This window comes from Syzygium oleosum, unplaced genomic scaffold (assembly GCF_021117445.2).
Source record: "Syzygium oleosum isolate NSW1041296 unplaced genomic scaffold, Sole_v2.1 Sole_v2.01, whole genome shotgun sequence".
Classification (NCBI taxonomy): Eukaryota; Viridiplantae; Streptophyta; class Magnoliopsida; order Myrtales; family Myrtaceae; genus Syzygium; species Syzygium oleosum.
Genome location: NW_026607485.1, coordinates 30,416,292 through 30,438,533, shown reverse-complemented (window position 1 = coordinate 30,438,533; position 22,242 = coordinate 30,416,292). Strand labels below are relative to the sequence as shown.

The 22,242-nt window shown below is 40.7% G+C and overlaps 3 protein-coding genes across 4 annotated transcripts; 2 read left to right on the top strand and 1 right to left on the bottom strand.

Annotated features, from left to right (window-relative positions):
• Positions 1 to 6,022: 6,022 nt before the first annotated feature.
• Positions 6,023 to 9,681, top strand: LOC115691561 (uncharacterized). The gene is made up of 7 exons (XM_030618236.2): positions 6,023 to 6,485; positions 7,048 to 7,285; positions 7,406 to 7,596; positions 7,746 to 7,981; positions 8,438 to 8,681; positions 8,942 to 9,049; positions 9,438 to 9,681. The coding sequence occupies exons 1-7, from the start codon at positions 6,267 to 6,269 to the stop codon at positions 9,555 to 9,557; spliced, it is 1,356 nt and encodes a 451-aa protein (XP_030474096.1). The 5' UTR covers positions 6,023 to 6,266; the 3' UTR covers positions 9,558 to 9,681.
• A 1,800-nt stretch (positions 9,682 to 11,481) lies between these two features.
• Positions 11,482 to 17,032, top strand: LOC115691560 (uncharacterized). Of its 2 annotated transcripts, none has more exons than XM_030618231.2 (7): positions 11,482 to 11,990; positions 14,285 to 14,522; positions 14,644 to 14,834; positions 15,017 to 15,252; positions 15,702 to 15,945; positions 16,213 to 16,320; positions 16,743 to 17,032. In XM_030618231.2, exons 1-7 carry the CDS (start codon positions 11,772 to 11,774, stop codon positions 16,860 to 16,862), a joined length of 1,356 nt encoding a protein of 451 aa, XP_030474091.1. In that variant the 5' UTR covers positions 11,482 to 11,771; the 3' UTR covers positions 16,863 to 17,032. The 2 variants fall into 2 exon arrangements, with proteins under 2 accessions (XP_030474091.1, XP_030474092.1); XM_030618232.2 differs by lacking the exon at positions 11,482 to 11,990 and adding an exon at positions 13,657 to 14,084.
• Positions 17,033 to 17,308: 276 nt separating this feature from the next.
• On the bottom strand, positions 17,309 to 21,998 carry LOC115691562 (uncharacterized). Its single transcript, XM_030618238.2, has 7 exons — positions 21,814 to 21,998; positions 21,529 to 21,672; positions 19,966 to 20,064; positions 19,056 to 19,132; positions 18,802 to 18,910; positions 18,317 to 18,645; positions 17,309 to 17,670 (listed from the first exon to the last, which is right to left on the bottom strand). The coding sequence occupies exons 1-7, from the start codon at positions 21,881 to 21,883 to the stop codon at positions 17,578 to 17,580; spliced, it is 921 nt and encodes a 306-aa protein (XP_030474098.1). The 5' UTR covers positions 21,884 to 21,998; the 3' UTR covers positions 17,309 to 17,577.
• Between the last annotated feature and the right edge of the window lie 244 nt (positions 21,999 to 22,242).

Below are 22,242 nucleotides of genomic sequence, written 5' to 3'. Positions count from 1 at the left end.
ATTGGTACTTGTTTCTTTTTTTGAGTCTGTTCGTATTTCCATATTTTGATTTTTCGTGTTTTTAGGTGAAATAATTGTTTTTTCAGATATATGGTGAGATATTAAGAGATATGGTTAGATATTAAGAGATAAGATAAGATATTGTGAGATATTCTTTCTAGTTATATTTTAGGAAAGATAAGGGTCAAGTAACTTTTCTTTAAATAGGGAAGTCTTGTAATTTTTTTATAAGAGTGAAATCTGAGTGAAATATATTGAGTCAGAAAATTCTATCTATCCTCTTCTTTTCTTTGCGCGAGTTGTGATTGTTTCACCTTCAAAAATTTCTTCCATCAAATCAAGTTGTTGCCGCGTCTCTGACGCTCAACAAATTGGTATCAGAGCTTACGGTTTGTGATCATGGCCTCAACGAACAATCAGCTTCCTCTTCAATACCCTTGTCTTACCAAAGAAAATTATGGTAACTGAGCTGTTAGAATGAAAGCTCTACTCGGCGCCTACGGTGTGTGGGAACTTGTTAACACTAGCTATGATGAGCCAGAGGATGAAGCCACGTTGAACCAAAATCAGAGGAATGCCTTGGAGAAGGTTCGAACGAAAGATCAATATGCCTTGTCGATCATCTATTAAGCGTTAGATGATTCCATGTTCGAAAAAGTTTCGAATGCCACTACCGCTAAAGAGGCATAGGAGATTCTTCAAAACACACATCAAGGAGTTCAGAAAGTTGAGAAGATTCGCCTTCAAACCTTGAGAGGCGAATTCGAGGTAATTCATAGGAAAGAATCTGAATCGATTGCTGATTATTTAACGGGAATTTTGGCAATTGTTAATCAAATGAAAAGAAACGGAGAAGACGTTTCCGATGTTCGTGTTGTTGAGAAAATACTTCGGTCCTTAGACAAGAAGTATGATCATATTGCGGTTGCAATTGAAGAATCCAAAGACTTGGATGCCATGACGGTCGATGAACTTATGGGTTCATTACAAGCCCATGAAGAAAGGTTTAAAAAGAAAAAGATTGAACCGGTGGAGGAAGTTCTCCAAACGCAATTGACCATTCGAGATGATAAGGAGCAAAGAAGAGATCACGTACAAAATCGCGGGACAAATCAAGATCGTGATCGAGGTCGTGGCCGAGGTCACTTTCGAGGAAGAGGTCGTGGACGAAGCAGAGGAGATCCTGCTCGAAGTGATGGAGGATACCAGTACCAAAGAGGTGTTCGTGGAAGAGGGAAAAACTCGGCAAGCCAATGGTATGATAAATCTAAAATCCGATGTTATCATTGCAATAAACTTGACCATTATGCTTCTAACTGCTGGAATAAAGAAAGTAGCAGAGCAGACGAAAAGGCGAACTTGGTGAATGATGCTGATCAAGTTCTCTTATTGGCATTCAAAGAATATGAAGAAGGTCAAAGCGATACGTGGTATTTGGATACCGGCGCAAGCAATCACATGTGCGGGAGAAAGGAGATGTTTGCCGAGTTAGATGAGACAATTAAAGGGACTATCTCATTCGGTGATAACTCTAAAATTCTTGTTGAAGGGAAAGGTACAATTTTGATTCGCTTAAAGAATGGTGCACGTCAGTTTATTACCAATGTTTATTATGTTCCAAAAATGTCAAGCAATATCTTGAGTTTGGGACAACTTCTGGAGAAAGGTTATACTGTTCATATGAGATATCTTAATCTTATGTTGAGAGATCGAAATAATAAACTGATTGCAAATGTGAAGATGTCAAAGAACATGATGTTTATTCTTAATATAAAGAGTGAGATGTCTCGATGTCTAAAGGCGTGCGTAGATGATCCTTCATGGTTGTGGCATTTGAGGTTCGGCCATCTCAATTTTGGCGGACTCAATTTGCTTTCTCGCAAGAAGATGGTTTATGGCTTACCACATATTGATCATCCCGATCAATTATGTGAAGGGTGTGTTATCGGCAAGCATTCTAAAACTAGCTTTCCGAAGGAGGCGACTTATCGAGCGAAGAAGCCGCTTGAGTTGATTCATTCTGATTTGTGTGGCCCGATCAATCCTCACTCATATGGTAATCATCGATATTTTGTTACTTTTAATGATGATTTTACTCGGAAAACTTGGGTGTATTTTTTGAAAGAAAAGATAGAAGTGTTTGATACTTTCAAATAATTCAAGAACCTGGCTAAAAAGGAAAGCGGCTATTTTATCAAGGCTTTGAGGACTGATCATGGTGGAGAATTCACCTCAGCTATATTCAACAAATTCTGTGAAAATCATGGTATTCGGCGTTTCTTGACAGCCCCGTATTCTCCTCAACAAAACGGTGCGGCTGAACGAAAAAATAGAACCATTCTTGATATGGTTCGAAGCATGTTGAAGAGCAAAAATTTGTCAAAGGAACTTTGGGCTGAAGCTGTTTCGTGTGCCGTCTATCTTCAAAATAGATGTCCCACATATGGACTTGAAGGCGTAACTCCACAAGAGGCATGGACCAGGAGAACACCAAGTGTTTCGCACTTGAGAATTTTCGGGAGCATTGCCTATGCTCATGTCCCGGACCAAAAAAGATCGAAACTTGAAGACAAGAGCAAAAAGCTCATCTTTATTGAGTATGACTCATCATCCAAAGCCTATCGATTATTTGACCCTAACACTTTGAAAGTGTATGTAAGTAGAGATGTCAAGTTCGATGAAGATGGAATGTGGGAAGAAAATCTAAAAGAAGAAGCGAATGTTCGTGGTGATTCCGATCAAACGGAGTTGAAGGATCAACCTTCACCTTCTTCTCCAACATCTTCTTCAAGTTCATCAATACCATCCTCTTCAAATAGTGTCGATGAACCGCTAGTGCCAAGATCGAGAAGATTGTCTGAAATTTACAAAGCTACCGAAGAGCTTCATCTTATATGTCTTCTTGCAGATTATGAACCACTTGCTTATGATGATGCGGTCAAAGAAGAAAAGTGGAAAAAAGCCATGAACGAAGAAATTGAAGCCATCGAGAAAAATCAAATATGGGAGCTTGTTGATCTTCCGAAGGACAAGAAATCGATTGGTGTTAAATGGGTGTACAAGGCCAAGAAGAATGAGAAAGGTGAAGTGACAAGATACAAAGCTAGATTAGTCAAGAAGGGGTACAAGCAAAAAGCCGAAATCAACTATGATGAAGTTTTTGCCATTGCTGCTCAAAATAATTGGCGGATTTATCAAATGGATGTCAAATCAGCATTCTTGAATGGCATCCTTGAAGAAGAAATTTATGTCGAACAACCCAAGGGGTTTGTTGTGAAAGGTCATGAAGACAAAGTGCTGAGGTTGAAGAAAGCTCTATATGGGCTTAAAGAAGCATCGAGAGCATGGAATTCCAGAATTGATGCATATTTCAAGGCGAATGAATTCTCTCAATGTCCATACGAGCATGCACTCTATTTGAAGTAAGAAAAAGGTGATATTCTACTCGCCTGTTTATATGTTGATGATTTTGTTTTTACAGGAAATAATTCGGCAATGATTGATGCTTTTAAGGCATCGATGGTGAAAGAATTTGAGATGACCGATAATGGTCTCATGAATCATTTCCTTGGTATCGAAGTGGAGCAAAGTACCGATGGGATTTTTATTTCTCAAAAAGGATATGCAGAAAATATCCTTGAAAAATTCAACATGAACAACTGTATGCCTGTCAATACACCAATGGAGTGCGGAACCAAGCTTTCGAAGTTTGATGATGGTGCCGATGTTGATTCGACATATTATAGAAGCTTGATTGGGAGTTTGAGATACTTGACATGCACGAGACCGGATATTATGTATAGTGTTGGAATTGTGAGTCGATACATGGAGAAGCCGAAATCATCTCATCTTAAAGCTGCAAAGAGAATACTTCGGTACATCAAAGGTACTATTTCTCATGGCTTACACTATTATTGCTCTAAATCTTTCAAACTTAGAGCTTATTCGAATAGTGATTATGGTGGAGATATCGACGATCGAAAAAGCACCACGGGATTTGTATTTTTCTTGTGCGACACTGCTTTCACGTGGTCATCAAAGAAGCAATCAAGTGTTACTCTGTCGACATGTGAAGCTGAATATGTAGCTGCATCTTCATGTGTTTGTCATGCAATATGGTTGAGAAGACTACTCAAAAATATTTTTATGGAGCAGAAGAAAGCAATGGAGATTTTTGTTGATAATGTTTCGGCTATTGCTTTGGCGAAAATCCAATTTTTCATGAACGAAGTAAACATATTGATGTTCGATACCACTTCATCCGAGAACAGGTTAAAGAGAATGAAGTTGAAGTATCGCATGTGAAGACCAGAGATTAAGTAGCAGATTTTTTTACTAAACCTCTCAAGATCGATGCTTTTCAAAAGTTCAAGAGCCTGCTTGGAATGATCGATGGAAGAGAATTTGGTTTAAGGGAGAGTGTTAGAAATTAAACCAAATTTGTTGGTACTTGTTTCTTTTTTTGAGTCTGTTCGTATTTCCATATTTTGATTTTTCGTGTTTTTAGGTGAAATAATTGTTTTTTCAGATATATGATGAGAGATTAAGAGATATGGTTAGATATTAAGAGATAAGATAAGATATTGTGAGATATTCTTTCTAGTTATATTTTAGGAAAGATAAGGGTCACGTAACTTTTCTTTAAATAGGGGAGTCTTGTAATTTTTTATAAGAGTGAAATCTGAGTGAAATATATTGAGTTAGAAAATTCTATCTATCGTCTTCTTTTCTTTGCGTGAGTTGCAATTGTTTCACCTTCAAAAATTTCTTCCATCAAATCAAGTTGTTGCCGCGTATCTGATGCTCAACACAAATTAGGGATTAGACAGCAGCATCTTTCCATCGCAAAAAGGCTAAGGTTTGTGAACGAATGTGATCATGGCGAGTTTCATCCGATTGGTCAAGCAAAACAGCCGTCACTTAGATTCCAAAAGCACTAAAAGCTTTTGGCATCTCAAGATGAACTTGCAATTATTCAGGATGGTGGTTGCCATCAGCAGCACATGTGTCCGATGTTGAATCGAATACAGACAACCAAGTGAATCGACATTAGCGACAGAGAGATGATGAAAGTCTTATCGTGTACGTATCGCCGAGCATCTTCGCTTTGGCTATCCTTTTCTTTGAAGCAATCATCCAGAGTCACAATGCAAAAAGTATCATTGAAAAGATATTTGATTACATATCACCGAGCATCTTATCAATTAAATTTTTCTGTTCAATCTGAAATGGAAAAGCCCACGAGTTTTGAGATCAAATTATCCTAAAGACTTGAATGCTTCTGATGTTTTTGGGTCTATGTTGCAGACGAATTGAGAACCCGACGTTTTGTGGGACGATCTAATATCACCTGAGTTTAAGGCGATATTCTATAAGATGAGAACAAAGCGAATGATCTGACATAAGACAGGTTTCTCCGACCACCAATTTATCGATTTGTTTCTTCGTTTAATGTAGTTATTTTGACATTGTCTATGATTAAGAATATATATTTCTACTAAAGTTCCTTATTTAGAGTTATTTTCCTAGTGTTTTATTAGGGTTTGCTTTTAAGAAATAGCCGAGATAACTTGCACTTGATGATTTGATTAATGAATATTTTGTATTTGGCCTGTCTTCATTCCCACATGAATTGGCGTTTCTTTATTTCTCCTCCAACTTTCACCACTTCCTTTCCCCCTTTCTTGCTATCCGATTCTCTTCCCTTTCTGTGTGATTTCTAAACCTATCTTCGCCACGCACTTCCGTTCTTCGTCATTTGGCATTGGAGCTAGACCAATTTATCATCACAATCCTCTGTAGCACTTGGTGATTGGCCACCAAATACCAATACATAAAGATGAGTGTAGTAGAAATGAAAAGCCTTAGCTCATTGTTATGGATGTTGTTGTTGGCGCCGTCATTGTCTAATGATATCAAGTGATAGTAGGTCCTGGCTCAATAGAGCAAGGTAATCATTCGAATGGAAGGTCATGGATGTTCGCTCGATGAAGAATAACAACAAAATTGATCTCCCAACAACTATTTTCCCATCACAATCTCCATCGGTATAGAGTGGTCCTTCCACTAGTAGAGAAAGAAAAATCAAACCATTGGAGGTGTCAATAATGTCCCTCAAAATCATCCACCTAAGTCTGCATATCTAAAAGCAACTCTTTTTGAGCCCCTGTGCCATCTCCTGAGTACCAAGAAATACCCACACTTCCATAAGGTTTTGGCTCCCCGAGTGGACTCATTCAATTCTTGAATTGGGAGAGAAGACAGGAATGGCTCAACATGGTCCGAGGCTGGTCATCCCCATAGATGTGAAGAAGAAGCCCCACGAGCAGGCGCTTCCCCTCCACAGCCGGTGGCACCCGGAGATCCCGCCGGTCACCGAGGTACGGACCGGCGAGGTCTTCCGGGTGGAGATGGTGGACTGGAGCGGCGGCGGGATCACACAAGAGTACACCGCCGAGGACATCAAGCATGCCAACCTGTCCATCGTGAGTTCTCCAGTTTGCTATTGATTCTCCCCCGTCACGTCTCTCACTTGTCTTCTGGTCTAATTGAATTCACGATTTCCACCAATCTTGGAGAAGTCAAACCTCCTTTGTCCTGATGAACCACAAATTTCATTTGTAAGCTCTCTGCAATTTTTCATTCACACCCATGAATGGCTCCTCCAACACCGAGATCAGTAGTGCCAATACACTTGAACAAAGAAGCCATGGGACCGAAAACTGCCTCTCCACAACTGCTGGCACCCCGAAAGACCCGCCGGCCATGGTGGTTACGGGCGGTGAGCTCTTTAGGATAGGGATGGTCAACTGGACTGTGAAATCCATTGATCTGACCTCAGTAAGTGCCATCCAATGCGAAGCGAGCTAAAATAAGAGTTGCCAACTCTTGCTTACACATCAGGTGAAGCAATCAAAAGTCAACTCAAAAATTAAGCAAGGCTAAAGACTACCAGCTATGAGAGACTCTCTGTAGGGAGCTTCTAAGCCTGTTGTAAGTGAATACCTCAGTAGAGTTGTTGATTCTGGTTGTTTACTTCTGATCCAGGGTCACTACCTGAGTGGACCGATCAGGGTTCTGGATACAGATGGAGTTCCGGCGAAGCCAGGCGATCTTCTCGCTGTCGAGATATGCAACCTGGGTCCTCTGCCAGGTGATGAATGGGGTTTCACAGCAACATTCGACAGAGAACATGGAGGCGGGTTTCTGACAGATCATTTCCCATGTGCAACCAAAGCTATCTGGTATTTCGAAGGAATCTATGCATACTCACCCCAAATACCAGGTATATGTCCTAATTCTACATGCTTTATCTCTTCCAAACCTAATGCCTGAAGCATAGTAACATGTTGAAATTACTGTATTGGTTTGCCTGGGGAATGACAATTTTCTACATGAATCTTAGGTGTGAGGTTTCCAGGTTTGACTCACCCTGGATTAATTGGAACTGCACCATCTAAGGAACTCCTGAACATATGGAACGACAGGGAAAGAGAGGTTGAAGAAAATGGACTGCAGACACTAAAGCTATGTGAGGTTTTGCATATGAGGCCACTAGCAAGCTTACCATCAACCAAAGGCTGCGTCCTCGGCAAGGTACGATACAATTAACTAGCTTGTAGCAATCGAAGCAAGCAATAGAAAGCCGTTCATATTAAAGCATGCACAAGGTAATGTAATCCGCAAAATGGTCATTTACCGACTGCTTAAACTGAATATCAGTCCCGATATCAACCATCCTTTAGATACAACGAGGCACTCCTGAATGGGAAAGGATCGCGAGGGAAGCTGCAAGAACGACTCCGGGAAGAGAAAATGGGGGAAACTGCGACATCAAAAATCTAAGCAGGGGTTCAAAGATATATCTCCCAGTTTTTGTGGAAGGAGCAAACCTCAGCACTGGCGATATGCACTTCTCTCAGGGTGATGGTGAGGTCTCCTTCTGCGGGGCAATCGAGATGAGTGGCTTCTTAGAGCTCAAGTACGTTCCATTTCTCATCTCTTCGCATTGCATAACATTATAGTTCAATAGAAGCAGTGACTATTGATTTAAAAGCTTAAAATAGCACCCCTACCAATTGTCAAGAAGCAAAATTCATAAACTAACCGAGAAGTAACAAAGTACTCTTGAACAGTTGAAATTCCGCTTACTTCTAAAGAAATATGTGTTAGTCACATGGAATTTGAGACATTGGCAACCAGAAACCGCAGAGCTTCAGTAATATATGCTCAAGATCCGACCACAATGCTCATGGCAAGGACTGATATCTGCAGGCTCATGATTTATAGAGCATCTATAACCTATGAGATTTTATTTCTCGACTTCGACTAACCTTTTTCTTTCCAAATTTACTCTCATTCATCATGCGACGCATTAATGTTAAGTCTTCCTTACTTTTGGTTGCTAAACGGTATTCTGGGCTTCTTTGTCAATTAGATGTGAAATCATCAGGGGAGGGATGAAAGAGTACCTGACACCAATGGGACCGACTCCCCTCCATGTGAACCCAATCTTCGAGATAGGACCGGTGGAGCCGAGATTTTCGGAATGGCTGGTGTTTGAGGGGATCAGCGTTGATGAGAGCGGGAGGCAGCATTACCTTGACGCCACCGTCGCATACAAGCGGGCAGTACTAAACGCCATTGACTACCTCTCTAAATTCGGCTACTCCAAGGAGCAGGTTTGCACATCTCTCATAGAAACCTAAATCACTACTCAACACAGATGCAGAAAATTCTTGCTTGGGGTCCGATCAGGGGCCGGTTAAATCTTGCGGTGGGTTCCACATCATTCCACGGCTGTGACCATGTGATCCATGGTGAATCGGATCGATACAGAAAAGAACAAAAAGAAAGGCTCCCAGCAGAAACTCATTCCTCAAATTTAAGTAATCTTATGTAGTCTCTCTAGTGTGACTAACAGAATCACATGTCCTGACAGATGTACCTTCTACTATCCTGCTGCCCATGTGAAGGCAGGATATCTGGAATTGTGGATTCCCCTAATGCTGTAGCAACACTTGCAATCCCCACGTCCATCTTTGATCAGGTACTTCTGTCACAAACTAAGCTCCTCCTCATCCTCGATGATGAACTCAACGTGTTCTGATAAAAGACCGCATTCAACTAGAATCTACGGATAGTTCGCTCATAAAGCGGCGAATGACGCAACAAATAGAAACTAGATGGAACATGCTAAATAATTTTGATGGGTAGATGTATATTCTTTTCCATCTTCCACCACCTTTTCATCCATCAAACTATATTCGATTTCCTTGTTCTTTTTTACGCTTTAGTCCACCATAACTAATACCGCCAAACATTGCACGAAGTCTATCTTCCATGAGTTTTTTCTTGCCTATCGACCTGTAAGCAGATCCAGATCACTTTCAAAAAGTCCGGATAGCATACCGTCTAAAGAAGTGTATCTATTGCAGGATATTCGTCCAAAGAACAAGATCCCAGTGGGGCCTCGGCTAGTCAGGAAGCCAGATGTCCTAAAGTGCACTTATGATGGGAATCTACCTATAACAAAGAACCTTAGTGCCACTATGTAGTCCTCGTTCAGGTGGCCAAAATCACAATAGTTGAGGAAAACATATGTGCTTGCACCTCTTCCTGTTCTACATTTCGAAGTATAAGTAGACATGTGAAAGCAAGAAATATATTACTTCTGGACAATGCAATTTGGGCGGCAATGGACACTTGAGCTCAAGGCGGGATAGAAGGAGATAGTTGAGGCGGCGTGGTGGGGGTTTGGCAACGCGACAATCGTGTGCGGCGTAGGAAGGATAGGGGCGAAGTTGTAGTCGTTGGGTAGGATTAGTGTTTTGGATAGATGGATTTTCATGGTAGATAGTTTTTCAAGTGGCGAGCCGGGGGGTAAAGTTGGAAAAAATGACATAATTTAGAGAGTAGATTAAAATCACAACTGATGTAAGATGCAAGAAATGAAATTGCAAAAGCGAGGATGGTTTTTGTAGGCTTTCCAAAACTATGGAGGGTATTTGATTTGTGCATAAAAGTTAGGACAGTTTTTCAAATTCTCTATAGAAAAGGTTAGAATCATTACTATGGCTATGAGGAAAGGGTGAAACAGACATCATTTTCCATTATTACTAAAGTTGGTAGGTAAACTGCAACCACAGTGACAAATTGCCAACAAAAAACAATTCACTAAACAAGTACAATCAAGAGCAACATCACCTAATATGATATAATTAAAGGCTAATATTATCAAAAATCTCAAATTGGTATAACAAAGTAATGTTTGTATCACAAAAACTTCCGAGCTAGCACATTGTAAGCACAATTGTCGGCATAATCCTAAGACTCCGACATGCATGTCCCACCAGTGGGAGTACATCAGAGATTAGATAGCAGCATCTTTCTGTCGCAAAAAGGCTGAGGTTTGGGAACGAATGTGATCGTGGCGAGTTTCATCCGATTGGTCAAGCAAAAAGGCTGTCATTCAGTTTTCAAAAGCACTAAAGCTCTTGTCATCTCAAGATGAACTTGCAATTATTCAGGATGGTGGTTCCCATCAGCAGCATATGTGTACGATGTTGAATCGAATACAGACAACCAAGTGAAATCGACATTAGCGACGGAGAGATGATGAAAGTCTTATCGAGTACATGTCGCCGAGCATCTTGGCTTTGGCTATCCTTTTCTCTGGAGAGAATCATGGAGAGCCACGATGCAAAAAGTAATACTGAAAAGACATTTGATTACATATCACCGAGCATATTATCAATTAAATTTTTCTGTTCAAAATGGAAAAGCCCACGAGTTTTGAGATCAAACTATCCTAAGGACTTGAATGCTTCTTATGTTTTTGGGTCTATGTTGCAGACGAATTGAGAACCCGACGTTTTGTGGGACGATCGAATATCACTCAAGTTCAAGGCGATAGAAGAGAATAAAGCGAACGATCTAACGTAGGACGGGTTTCTCCAACCGTCAATTTATCAATTTGTTTCTTTGTTTAATTTAGTTGTTTTGACATTGTCTATGATTAAGGATATATGTTTCTACTAAAGTTCTTTATTTAGAGTTATTTTCCTAGTGTTTTATTAGGGTTTGCTTTTAAGAAAAAGCCGAGACAACTTATACTTGATGATTTGATTAATGAATATTTTGTATTTGGCCTTTCTTCTTTACCACATGAATTGGCGTTTCTCTATTTCTCCTCCAACTTTCGCTACTTCCTTTCCCCCTTTCTTGCTATCCGATTCTCTTCCCTTTCTGTGTGATTTCTAAACCTATCTTCGCCTCGCGCTTCCCTTTTTCATCAATTGGCATCGGAGCTAAGACCATTTTAACATCACAATCCTTTATAGCACATAGTGCTGGGCCACCCAATACCAATATATAAAGATGAGTGTAGAAGAAATGAAAAGCCCTAGCTCATTGTTATGGTTGTTGTTGTTGGCGTCGTTGTTGTCTAATCATATCAAGTCATAGTAGGTATCATTCGAATAGAAGGTCATGGATGTTCGCCCGTGAAGAGTGACCCCAAAATTGATCTCCCAACATCCCAATCTCCATCGGTATAGAGTGGTCCTTCCACTAGTAGAGAAAGAAAAATCAAACCATTGGAGGTGTCGATAATGTCCCTCAATATCTTCCACCGAAGTCTACATATCTAAAAGCAACTCTTTTTGAGTCCTTGTGCCATTTCCTGAGTACCAAGAAATACCCACATTTCCATAAGGTTTTCGCTCCCCAAGTGGACTCATTCAATTCTTGAATTGGGAGAGAAGACGGGAATGGCTCAACATGGTCCGAGGCTGGTCATCCCCGTAGACGTGAAGAAGAAGCCCCACGAGCAGGCGCTTCCCCTTCACAACCGGTGGCACCCGGACATCCCGCCGGTCGCAGAAGTGCGGACCGGCAAGGTCTTCAGGGTGGAGATGGTGGACTTCAGCGGCGGCGGGATCACGCACGAATATACCATCGACGACATCAAGCATGCCGACATGTCCATCGTGAGTTCTCGGAATTCGCTATTAGTTTTCCCATCGCGTCTCTTGCTTATTTTCTTGTCCGATTGAATTTTTGATTTCCAGCCTATCATTAAAACGAGGCTTTCATAAGATCAATATTAATTCATTCTGGAGTTAGGAAACTCTTTCTTCTTCCTTTTTCAATCTGATTCCGAGTGGATCATTCGTTAGAGGCATCCCAAGCTCAGAAAACTCTTCTTCTTGTTGGGGTTTTCAGGAGAGAGCTTGGAGTACTTGGTGAATATTACTAATTTGACACGATTGAGAAGCTTGGAATGTTAGTTCTGCTGGATAATGACAAAGTGATGGGTCCATTTCAGTCCTGTGGTGACTTTTCCTCGGGACCATCGGAGCCGAAGAAGGTGTAGTATATAGCTATGTTGACGTGACGTAATCGATCTATTATGGTCACTATTATCTTAGAGGGAAGCCAATTAAATCTTTATAAAAACGTTAAGGACTTAACTGAGACCAAAATTAAACGACAATGACTCAATTGATCAACAGCTGAAAGGTCAAGGTCTGCATTATTATTTTTCTCGTATTATCGATATTCTCGAGATCGAAACATTATTTATTAAGTAGATTAAACTGAGTGTAATAAGAACATTTCCTTAACATCCCTGAAGAAACAAGGCTTAGCTAATTGGGTGACAATTAGCACAAGAAACTCCATATGCTACATCCAATTCTCACATGGAGATAAAAGAAGAAGATCACGATTGAATGTATATTCAATAGAAGGAGAACCAACGACAAACATTGAAAGAGAAGGATAGCCAATAGAGAAAACTCAATTAAGAAAAGATTAGAAGCATTTTCAACCCGTTGTGAATAGAAGACGACGTAGTTAGCCTAACCAAATCAATTGTCTGTGACTAAAACTCCTCACAATTATTGGCCGGACGGCCGAAAGCTCCATCGAGATGAAAGCTTAAGAATCCGTAAATATAATTAAGCTGCCGACTCCGGATGTTAGCTTGTTTAATCATCCTGATGGCTACAAATTAACCAGCAATCATCATTAGTTCATTACCTTAATCACGTCTATAAATTGATGGTTAGATACTTCCATAAAGCTTATCTAGCTTCCCCAGCGGACAATAAGGAAAAATGGGCCAACATGGTCCAAGGCTGGTTATCCCAATAGACCTGAAGAAGACGCCACATGACCAGATGTTTCCCTTACACAACCGGTGGCACCCCGAGATCCCACCGGTCGCCGAAGTACGGGCCGGCGAATTCTTCAGGGTCGAGATGGTGGATGCCTGCGGCGGCGGTATTACGCAGGAATACTCCGCCGAGGGCATCAAGCATTATGATGCTTCCTTTGTGAGTATCAATGCACTCAGTGTATCGGACATTCTTTGCCGTCTGCTCATAAAATTTCTTAAAAAAAGCAATACCATGGCCATTCTTGCAGTAGAATCTCCAGTGTGGTTTACTGTATCTGCTCACAAAGTTACCATGTTATTAACGAAAATCACAGAGTAGTTTACTACATACACCAATATAGTTACTACTGTATTGAGGAAATTACTGCCACGCATACTCTGTTTTTTTTTAAGCACGGGTCGGACCCGTTTGCTAATATACTACTTTGACCCAATTGAGATTCTTTGCATTATTTTTTTGTATGATGACAAAATGAAGGGGGTCCATTTCACCCTGTGGTGACTTTTCCCTGTGGACCATCTGAAACGGGGTCACTCCAATTTTGTCATCTGCCAATCTTAGAGGGAGAAGTCAAAGCTCCTCTGTCGCAATGAATCACAAACTTCATTTGGTACACAAAGTCCCCAATCATCGCTTCTCAAATACTTCACTCTCTGCAACTTTTCATCCACACCCCCATGAATGGCTCCTCGAACACCAAGACTAGTAGTGCCAATAGACTTGACAAAGAAGCCATGGGACCAAAAACTGCCTCTCCACAACCGCTGGCACCCCAAAATACCTGCTGCCGCGGAGGTTACGAGCGGCGAGCTCTTTAGGATAGAGATGGTAGACTGGACTGGAGGGGCTATAAAAGACGATGACTCCGCACTCGACGTGAAATCCATAGATCTGACTACAGTAAGTGCCGGCCAATCCTAAGAAAGCTAAAGAACAATTGCCAACTCTTTGCTTTCAAAATCAGGTGAAGCAATAAAAAGACACCTGAAAATTAAAAAAGAGTCGAGACTGTGTGCTATGAGAGACTTTCTGGGGGGAACTTTTAAGTCTTGTGAATACCTCAGTAGAGTTGTTGATTCTGGTCATTTACTTCAATCCAGGTTCATTACCTGAGTGGACCGATCAGAGTTCTGGATACAGATGGAGTTCCGGCGAAGCCGGGTGATCTTCTCGCTGTCGAGATATGCAACCTGGGTCCTCTACCGGGCGATGAATGGGGTTTCACAGCAACATTCGACAGAGAAAATGGAGGCGGGTTTCTGACAGATCATTTCCCATGTGCAACCAAAGCTATATGGTATTTCGAAGGAATCTATGCATACTCACCCCAAATACCGGGTATATATCCTAATTCTACATGATTTAACTCTTTCAAACCTAATGCCTAGTGCAAAGTAACATGTTGAATGTATCGTTGTCAATTTGCCTGGGGAATGACAATTTCCTACATGGATATTAGGTGTGAGGTTTCCAGGGTTGACTCACCCTGGAATTATTGGAACTGCACCATCTAAGGAACTCCTGAACATATGGAACGACAGGGAAAGAGAGGTTGAAGAAAATGGACTGCAGACACTCAAGCTATGTGAGGTTTTGCATTCAAGGCCACTAGCAAACTTGCCATCAACCAAAGGCTGCGTCCTCGGCAAGGTACGATACAATTAACTAACTCGTAGCAATCGATGCAATCAATAGAAAGCCGTTCTTATTAAAGCATGCATAGGGTAATGTAATCCGCAAAATAGTCATTTACCAACTGCTTAAACTGAATATCAGTCCCTCCGTCCAAAAAAAAAAACTTAATATCAGTCCCGATATCAACCATCCTATAGATTCAAGGAGGCACTCCTGAATGGGAAAGGATCGCGAGGGAAGCGGCAAGAACAATTCCGGGAAGAGAAAATGGGGGAAACTGCGACATCAAAAATTTAAGTAGTGGTTCAAAGGTATATCTCCCAGTTTTTGTGGAAGGAGCAAACCTCAGCACTGGCGATATGCACTTCTCTCAGGGTGATGGTGAGGTCTCCTTCTGCGGAGCTATCGAGATGAGTGGCTTTTTAGAGCTCAAGTACGGATCATTTCTCATCTCTTTGCATTACACAACATTACAGTTCAACAGAAGCAATGACTATTGATTTAATAGCGTAAAATAGCACCCCTAGCAATGGTCAAGAAGAAAAATCTGAGAAGTAACAAAGTACTCTTTTAACTTGAAACAGTTGAAACTTTATTTACTTCTAAAGAAATTTGTGTTAATCACATGGAATTTGAGACATTGGCAAGTAGAAACTTGTATAGCTTCGGTAGTAAATGCTCAAGATCCAATCATAATGCTCATGGCAAGGACTGATGTCTGCAGGCTCATGATTTACAGAGCATCACCTGTGACTCTTTTTTCAGACTTAGACTAACCTTTTTTCGATCCAAATGTACTCTCATTCATCACGCAACACATTAAAGTTAAGTCTTCCTTACTTTTGGGTGCTAAACGGTATCCTTGGCTTTACTGTCAATTAGATGCGAAATCATCAGGGGAGGGATGAAAGAGTACCTGACACCAATGGGACCGACCCTTCTCCATGTAAACCCAATCTTCGAGATAGGACCGGTGGAGCCAAGATTTTCGGAATGGCTGGTGTTTGAGGGGATCAGTGTCGATGAGAGCGGGAGGCAGCATTACCTCGATGCCAGCGTCGCATACAAGCGGGCCGTGCTCAACGCGATTGACTACCTCTCCAAATTCGGCTACTCCAAGGAGCAGGTTTGCACATTTCTTACAAAAACCTAAAATCGCTATCAAACACGGATGCTGAAAATTCTCGCGTGGGTCCGATCCACCGGGGACCGGTTGAATCTTGCGATGGGTCCCACTTCGGGTCCACATCATTCAACGGCTATGATCAAGTAATCCATGGTGAATCAGATCAATACCAAAAAGAACAGAAAACAAAGACTCCCAACCCCTCAAATTACAGTAATCTTTTACTGTCTCTCCAGCGTGACTGACAGAATCACATATCCCTCACAGATGTATCTTCTACTATCCTGCTGCCCATGTGAAGGAAGGATATCTGGAATTGTGGATTCCCCTAATGCTTTAGCAACACTTGCAATCCCCACATCCATCTTTGATCAGGTACTTCTATCACAAACTAAGCTCCCCCTCATCCTCAATGATGAACTCAATGCATTCTGATAAAGACCGCATTCAACTAGAATCTACGGATAGTTCACTCATAAGATGGCGAATGAGGCAACAAATAGAAAGTAGATGAAACATGCTACTCCACTGGTACATATTAGATCGTGTAAACTACCAAATAACTTTGATGGCTGGATGTATATTCCTTTCCATCTTCCACCACCGTTTCATCCATCAAAGTACACTCGATTTCCTGGTTCTTTGCTTCGCTTTAGTCCACCGCAACTAATATCGCGAAACATTGCATAAAGTCTATCTTCCATTAGTTTTTTCTTGCCTATCATTCCATATACAGATTCGGATCGCTTTCAGAAAGTCCAGATGGTATACCGCCTAAGAAAGTGTATTTATTGCAGGATATTCGTCCAAAGAACAAAATTCCAGTTGGGCCTCGGCTAGTCAGGAAGCCAGATGTCCTGAAGTGCACTTATGATGGGAATCTACCTATTACAAAGAACCTTAGTGCCACTATGTAGTCGTTGCTTAGGTGGCCAAAATTACAATGCTTGGGCAAACCATATGTGCTTGCACCTCTTCCTATTCCATATTTACTAAGTATAAGTAGAACTGTGACAGCAAAGAATATGCTACTTCTGGACAACCTCTGTACCTTGGTTGAATAATGGGTGAGCTGCTTACTGAGAAAGGCCAATCAAATACACAATCCGATATAGATACATCTGCTGCTCCATCATATCATCAGCAATAATAACCCAAAAACCCTCTCCTAGGACCAAGCATGCCTCATTGGTTCACTCATATTTCTTCCTAATGATAATGCACATAGCTCGCAAGAAAGAAAAATTCCACTCTAATAGATAGTCGGAGGAGAAATCAATTGATTTTTGTTTTCGTGTTTTTGTTCTTTTTGGGTCAAAAGAGAGATCAATTAATGTTTTTTCCTTCGTATAACAATGCAACGAAAGCCCAAAGATGATACTATAGCTTGGATTCCTCTAAACAACGCCAAAAGTATCACACAGGGTATGCACAAAAACCTGTAAGCCATATCTTACATCAGTTAGAACAGGTTAAAACCTATAAGCTATGCAAAATTTAAACGAGAGACCTTTCCTCCAATAGATTAAGGAGAGGAAAAAGCAAACACTAAGCAACCTTGGCAGGTATCAAACAAAATATCTAAGGAGCCGTAGCTAAATATGCAAGAGCAGGAAGGCTGTTGAGATCCGATCAATAGTATATCGAAAGTGTTCGATGGTGCCGGAGTGATGGGCTCTGGACACCGCAAGACCAAAGCCAAAGATCTAACTCCACGCTTAGAACCTGAGAGAAGACACCTTCCGCTAAGGAAATATAAAAGATGAGTTGAAAAGGTGCTCTAGAAAAGGAATGTTTTCTTTATTGTTAGTTGCATGTAAACAGTCCTGATCTTCTAGAGAAAAAAATAAAGAACGTGGACTATTAATTGAATTAACGCTAGTGCACTTCTTTATCTTCCAGGTAGCTTAGCAAAACTTCACTTAGCCGCTGGACAACATATTCACAAATTCTAGTATATACGGAAAAAATTGTCAGTTGAATCAATTTCTACACCAGCAGCAGCCAAGCCTGTGCCATGAAGACAATGCCAATCATCTCGTGGTCCAATTGTAGATGTTAACAATTGCTCTTAAATTTGGCCGCTCAACCTCTGTCTCTTTAAATGAAAGTTCAACAACTATTATGTTCGTAAATTGATATCGACGCATGAAAGTGGTCAACATTGCCTTGATACACCAGATACATTTCTCATCACTTAATAATCATCTGATCTAAATTAATAGAAGTAATCCAAATTGTTAAATAGTAAAACTTACTAGACAATCATCTAACCATAGAATGATTCAGAAAATATTAATTTCATTCACAAAATGCCGTAGTTGAATAAAAGCTGAAAGGGTAAAAACATAAAGCTGAATGAAGTGATTACCTGTTTTCCCAATTTTCTACTGATTAGCTCTCTCATTTTCTCCACAGCATATATAGAACAAGCTCGCAACTCGACTTCCTCCTCAGTGCCAGAAACTATTTCATTGTTAGCCTCAATGGTGCTTGTCAGGGCAGAATCATATTTTAGGACTCCTAGCTGTCGAAGCACAGCTGGAACAATGTAGTCTGCAAAGATAGTAATCGAACCAATATCATGAAATTCACCATATCCCTGGCCCTTGAATGCACCCCATAGATCCGCTGCAAATATCTGAGCTCTCTTATACAAGAAAACTTGGTGGCCTTTATACACTGAATGGTCTCGAAATCCTAGCAAAGTAATATGGTTAGCTTTGACATTTGCATTGAATGATATTATAAAACAAATGTTTCCCTTTCGCAAAATATCATTTAAAAAGTACACATTCATAGTTTCAGTAGAGTCTAGAAGAATAGCCAACTGATAGAACAATACAATCTTTTTACCAGGAAAGTGACGGGCAACAAGAGCTACAAGCTTTCCTGCTGATTTCCCACATGACTTCACAAGATTCGACGCTTTACCATTAAAGCTTCTTTCTAATTCATGTCCAACCTACAAGATGAAACTTCAAGATATCATATACATGAAATTCTACCATCAAAAGTAGATATAAAATCCAAATTGATAAACAAACAAATAAGAACAAGACACAAATCGAGCTGAATATAATACTCCAATCATTTCAAATCAAGTATACCTCACGCAGTAAACGAAGCCGCTCGTCCTCCAAAGGTAGGGGCCTGGGCCACTTCAACAACTCACGTAACTGGGGACCTAAGTCAGTGAACCATTTCATCAATTGATTATTAGTTAGAACAAGCCTGCATAAATGGAATTGCCATGATATGTACTAAAATCTCGTCTCATGCATAATTAATCAATTATAAGTCTCCTCTAGAGAAGATGCAGCCGAAACTATCTTAAGCAGAGAAAATCTGCCCGGCTGCTAGGCATATACAAATATACACTGGAGTAAATATGAGTCCTAGGATTCTCATCCTATCATAGCACATAATGTTTAACCATGAGGAATGAGCAAAGCTAGAAAGCCTATTGAGGAGTTGAAGTTTAAAGCAATAATTTTAATTTTGATCACAAAATTCAGTACAAATTCCCAAAGTTCAGTTCAATTAATACAAGTTATGTGAAAAAAACAACAAATCAAAGATATATAAAAATTCGAGGATTATCTTGCCCACAATTTATCTTGTTATTTGACTTTGCCCGTGCTGAAGTGTTTATAGATTGCTTCAAAGATGAACCTTTGCTTTCCTTCAAGCGAACAGTTATAATTAGGAGGAAACCTAACAGCTCGCAACCGCTACTACCAGAATCTACTAATTATTGTTTTGCTAATTGGATTGGATTCACCAACCTATTGTAAAACCTATAGTGGAGAGAACCACCCATGAAATGAGACGTTACAAAATACAGCAAATCAATGCACAATGGCTAAATAAATCAATTCATAGCGTATCAACACCAATAGGATCAAATATCTTCTTGTAAAATCACATGAACAATATACAAATACATATAAATGGCAATGTTATGGATCATGGTATGATGGGAAGCACTGGAACTAGAAAAAGAGGAAATCAAAGTACCAGTGTACTTTTGTAGGCGATCAGCATCAAATGCAGATTTGTCTTTTTCCAGAGCTTCCTTCAGCCCCAAAGCCAGATGATCATAACTCAAATCCTTGTCTATTACACATGAACAAGTGAGACGAGATGTTAATAAAGGTTGAAAAATCATGCCATTTCCTATTCAATAATCCACACCACCATCAAGTTATTTGATCTAGTAATGTAACTAAATTGTCCTCTCCTGCAAATTTAGCAAAAGTTTTGGCAATTTACAAGTTATTAAGAACAAAATACATGCCCTTTTAATGTGCAAAATGCCATGTATGATTAAAACTATCAGCACTCTTCCTGAGTGTAAATAAAATGTTACAGTCCACATGCAACCACTAAGCAAATATGCATATTTCTGCAAGGTGCTCTATACTCTGCTTCCATTTCCCTTGCTCTCAAGGAGATATTTGTTCCATTATTCTATTTTCACTATTTTCAGTTCAAGATATATGTATCCTTTCATCTTTCGATATATTCGTTGGTCTTTGGATCTTAACGCACTAAAAGAATAAGATGCAAAACATCATTTCATTCAGAGTTCAGATCAATCCTCACAGTGCCAAGAGAGGGTCAACACACAGTTTCTCTAAATAACAGAGAAAAGAAAGGAGAAGTTAATCTGCTACGGAATATGTCCGCAAGGCAACTCTAAAATGGCAAAAACAGCGACTCCTACAGGTGCTTTTTCAAGAAGCTTGTTGATTAATCAGCAACAAGCTTCCTCAGATGTTTAGGTGCTCAAAAGAAATAATGTTACCGGAGAGCTATAAATCTTTGAGTATATCGCACAAATTTCGACATTTCTCCATACCTACTTCTTTGCAACATAAAATCATTAATGTAACCCCAATAGAAGCAAAAGCCTATTGTGTATCGAACACTCTGGAAATTGTTATAAAAGAAGCACATCATAGTACATCCAAGCCAGGAGCTTCCCTTCCTGCCATACGAGTTTTGACCAAAATAATGAAATAAGGAGGCATTCTCCTGAATTTTAAAAGAGGCTCCCATTGCTCAAACCTGTGACGACCACGTCAATCATTCAGGGAAAACTTATTCACGAATTATAACTAAAAAATAAGTCAACTGTAATGTCGCTCTCGTAGTATGCAAAAAAAAGACATTATTTTCTTCAATATGTGAACTTGTTTTAAGTCACCAATACATATTCAAGCCGTTTTTCCTTCAATCTCTTTTTCCATTTCTCTTAACCAGTTACCAATTCCTACTAATAAAAAAAGCCCCGATTAGCAAACGCAATTCACCGGGCAATGCCGGCAGTCGGGCTATCGAAACGAGCCCACAACGCTAACCGAACGACCCTGAAGGCCGAAACAGAGCCAGTCAAAAAAAAAAAAAGAACAGGGCTACACCGCAACATCCACCCCCACATTCCTTCAGGACCACCCGCACGACATCCGGAAAAAAATCTCCCGGAAATCGTAGCAAACACCAAGAACACTACCCAGACGAAACATCCGCACAAAACAATAGGAAAAAAATAGAAAAAACAAACAAACCAGTATTTACCAGGCCAGAAGCAGAAGTTGAGAGCATCCACGACGAAGAGGTACTGAACGGTGAGAGGGCCACCGTCGAAGTAGTGAATCCCTTCGAAATCCCACTCCACCTTCGGAATCGAGTCCCCGATGGTCTCCACCACCCTCTCGATCCCTGCGCAAGCGCCCACCGGCCCAGGTTGTCGCATGCATGCACACACACACACACGTAGCCCCCAAAATAAAAACCCGAAAAAAAAAGGAAGAAAGAACAAACGAAGGGGGCGGAGTCAAAGGGAGGGGAGGGGGAGGGAACCTGAGGAGTCGACGACGACGTGGGAGGCGCGGCTGGCCACCCAGGCGGAGCTTGCCCTAACCTCCTCCATCGGCGGTGGCGGAGAAACCCTAGGAACTCGCGAGACGAACCAAAAACGGAAGGGCGAAAGGTACGCGAAGGTCGAGGCCGACCAAGGAACGTGTGAACCAATTGTCCCCTCCCCTTAATTTGAAGTTTCCCGCTTTCTTGTTTGTTTCTTGCCGGTCGCAAATGTTGTTTTTTTTTTATTTTTTTTATATATTTTGTGAGAACTTCAAGTCAACATTTACTTCTTCTTCTCCTATTAATTCCTGGTGTTTTTTTTTTTTCCCAACCCGGGAGGAACGGCGAACATCGGATCGGGCGGATTTGAATTGACATAGCGAATGATCCGACGGTCCGCATGAATTGGTCTCGCGTGAGCTCGGC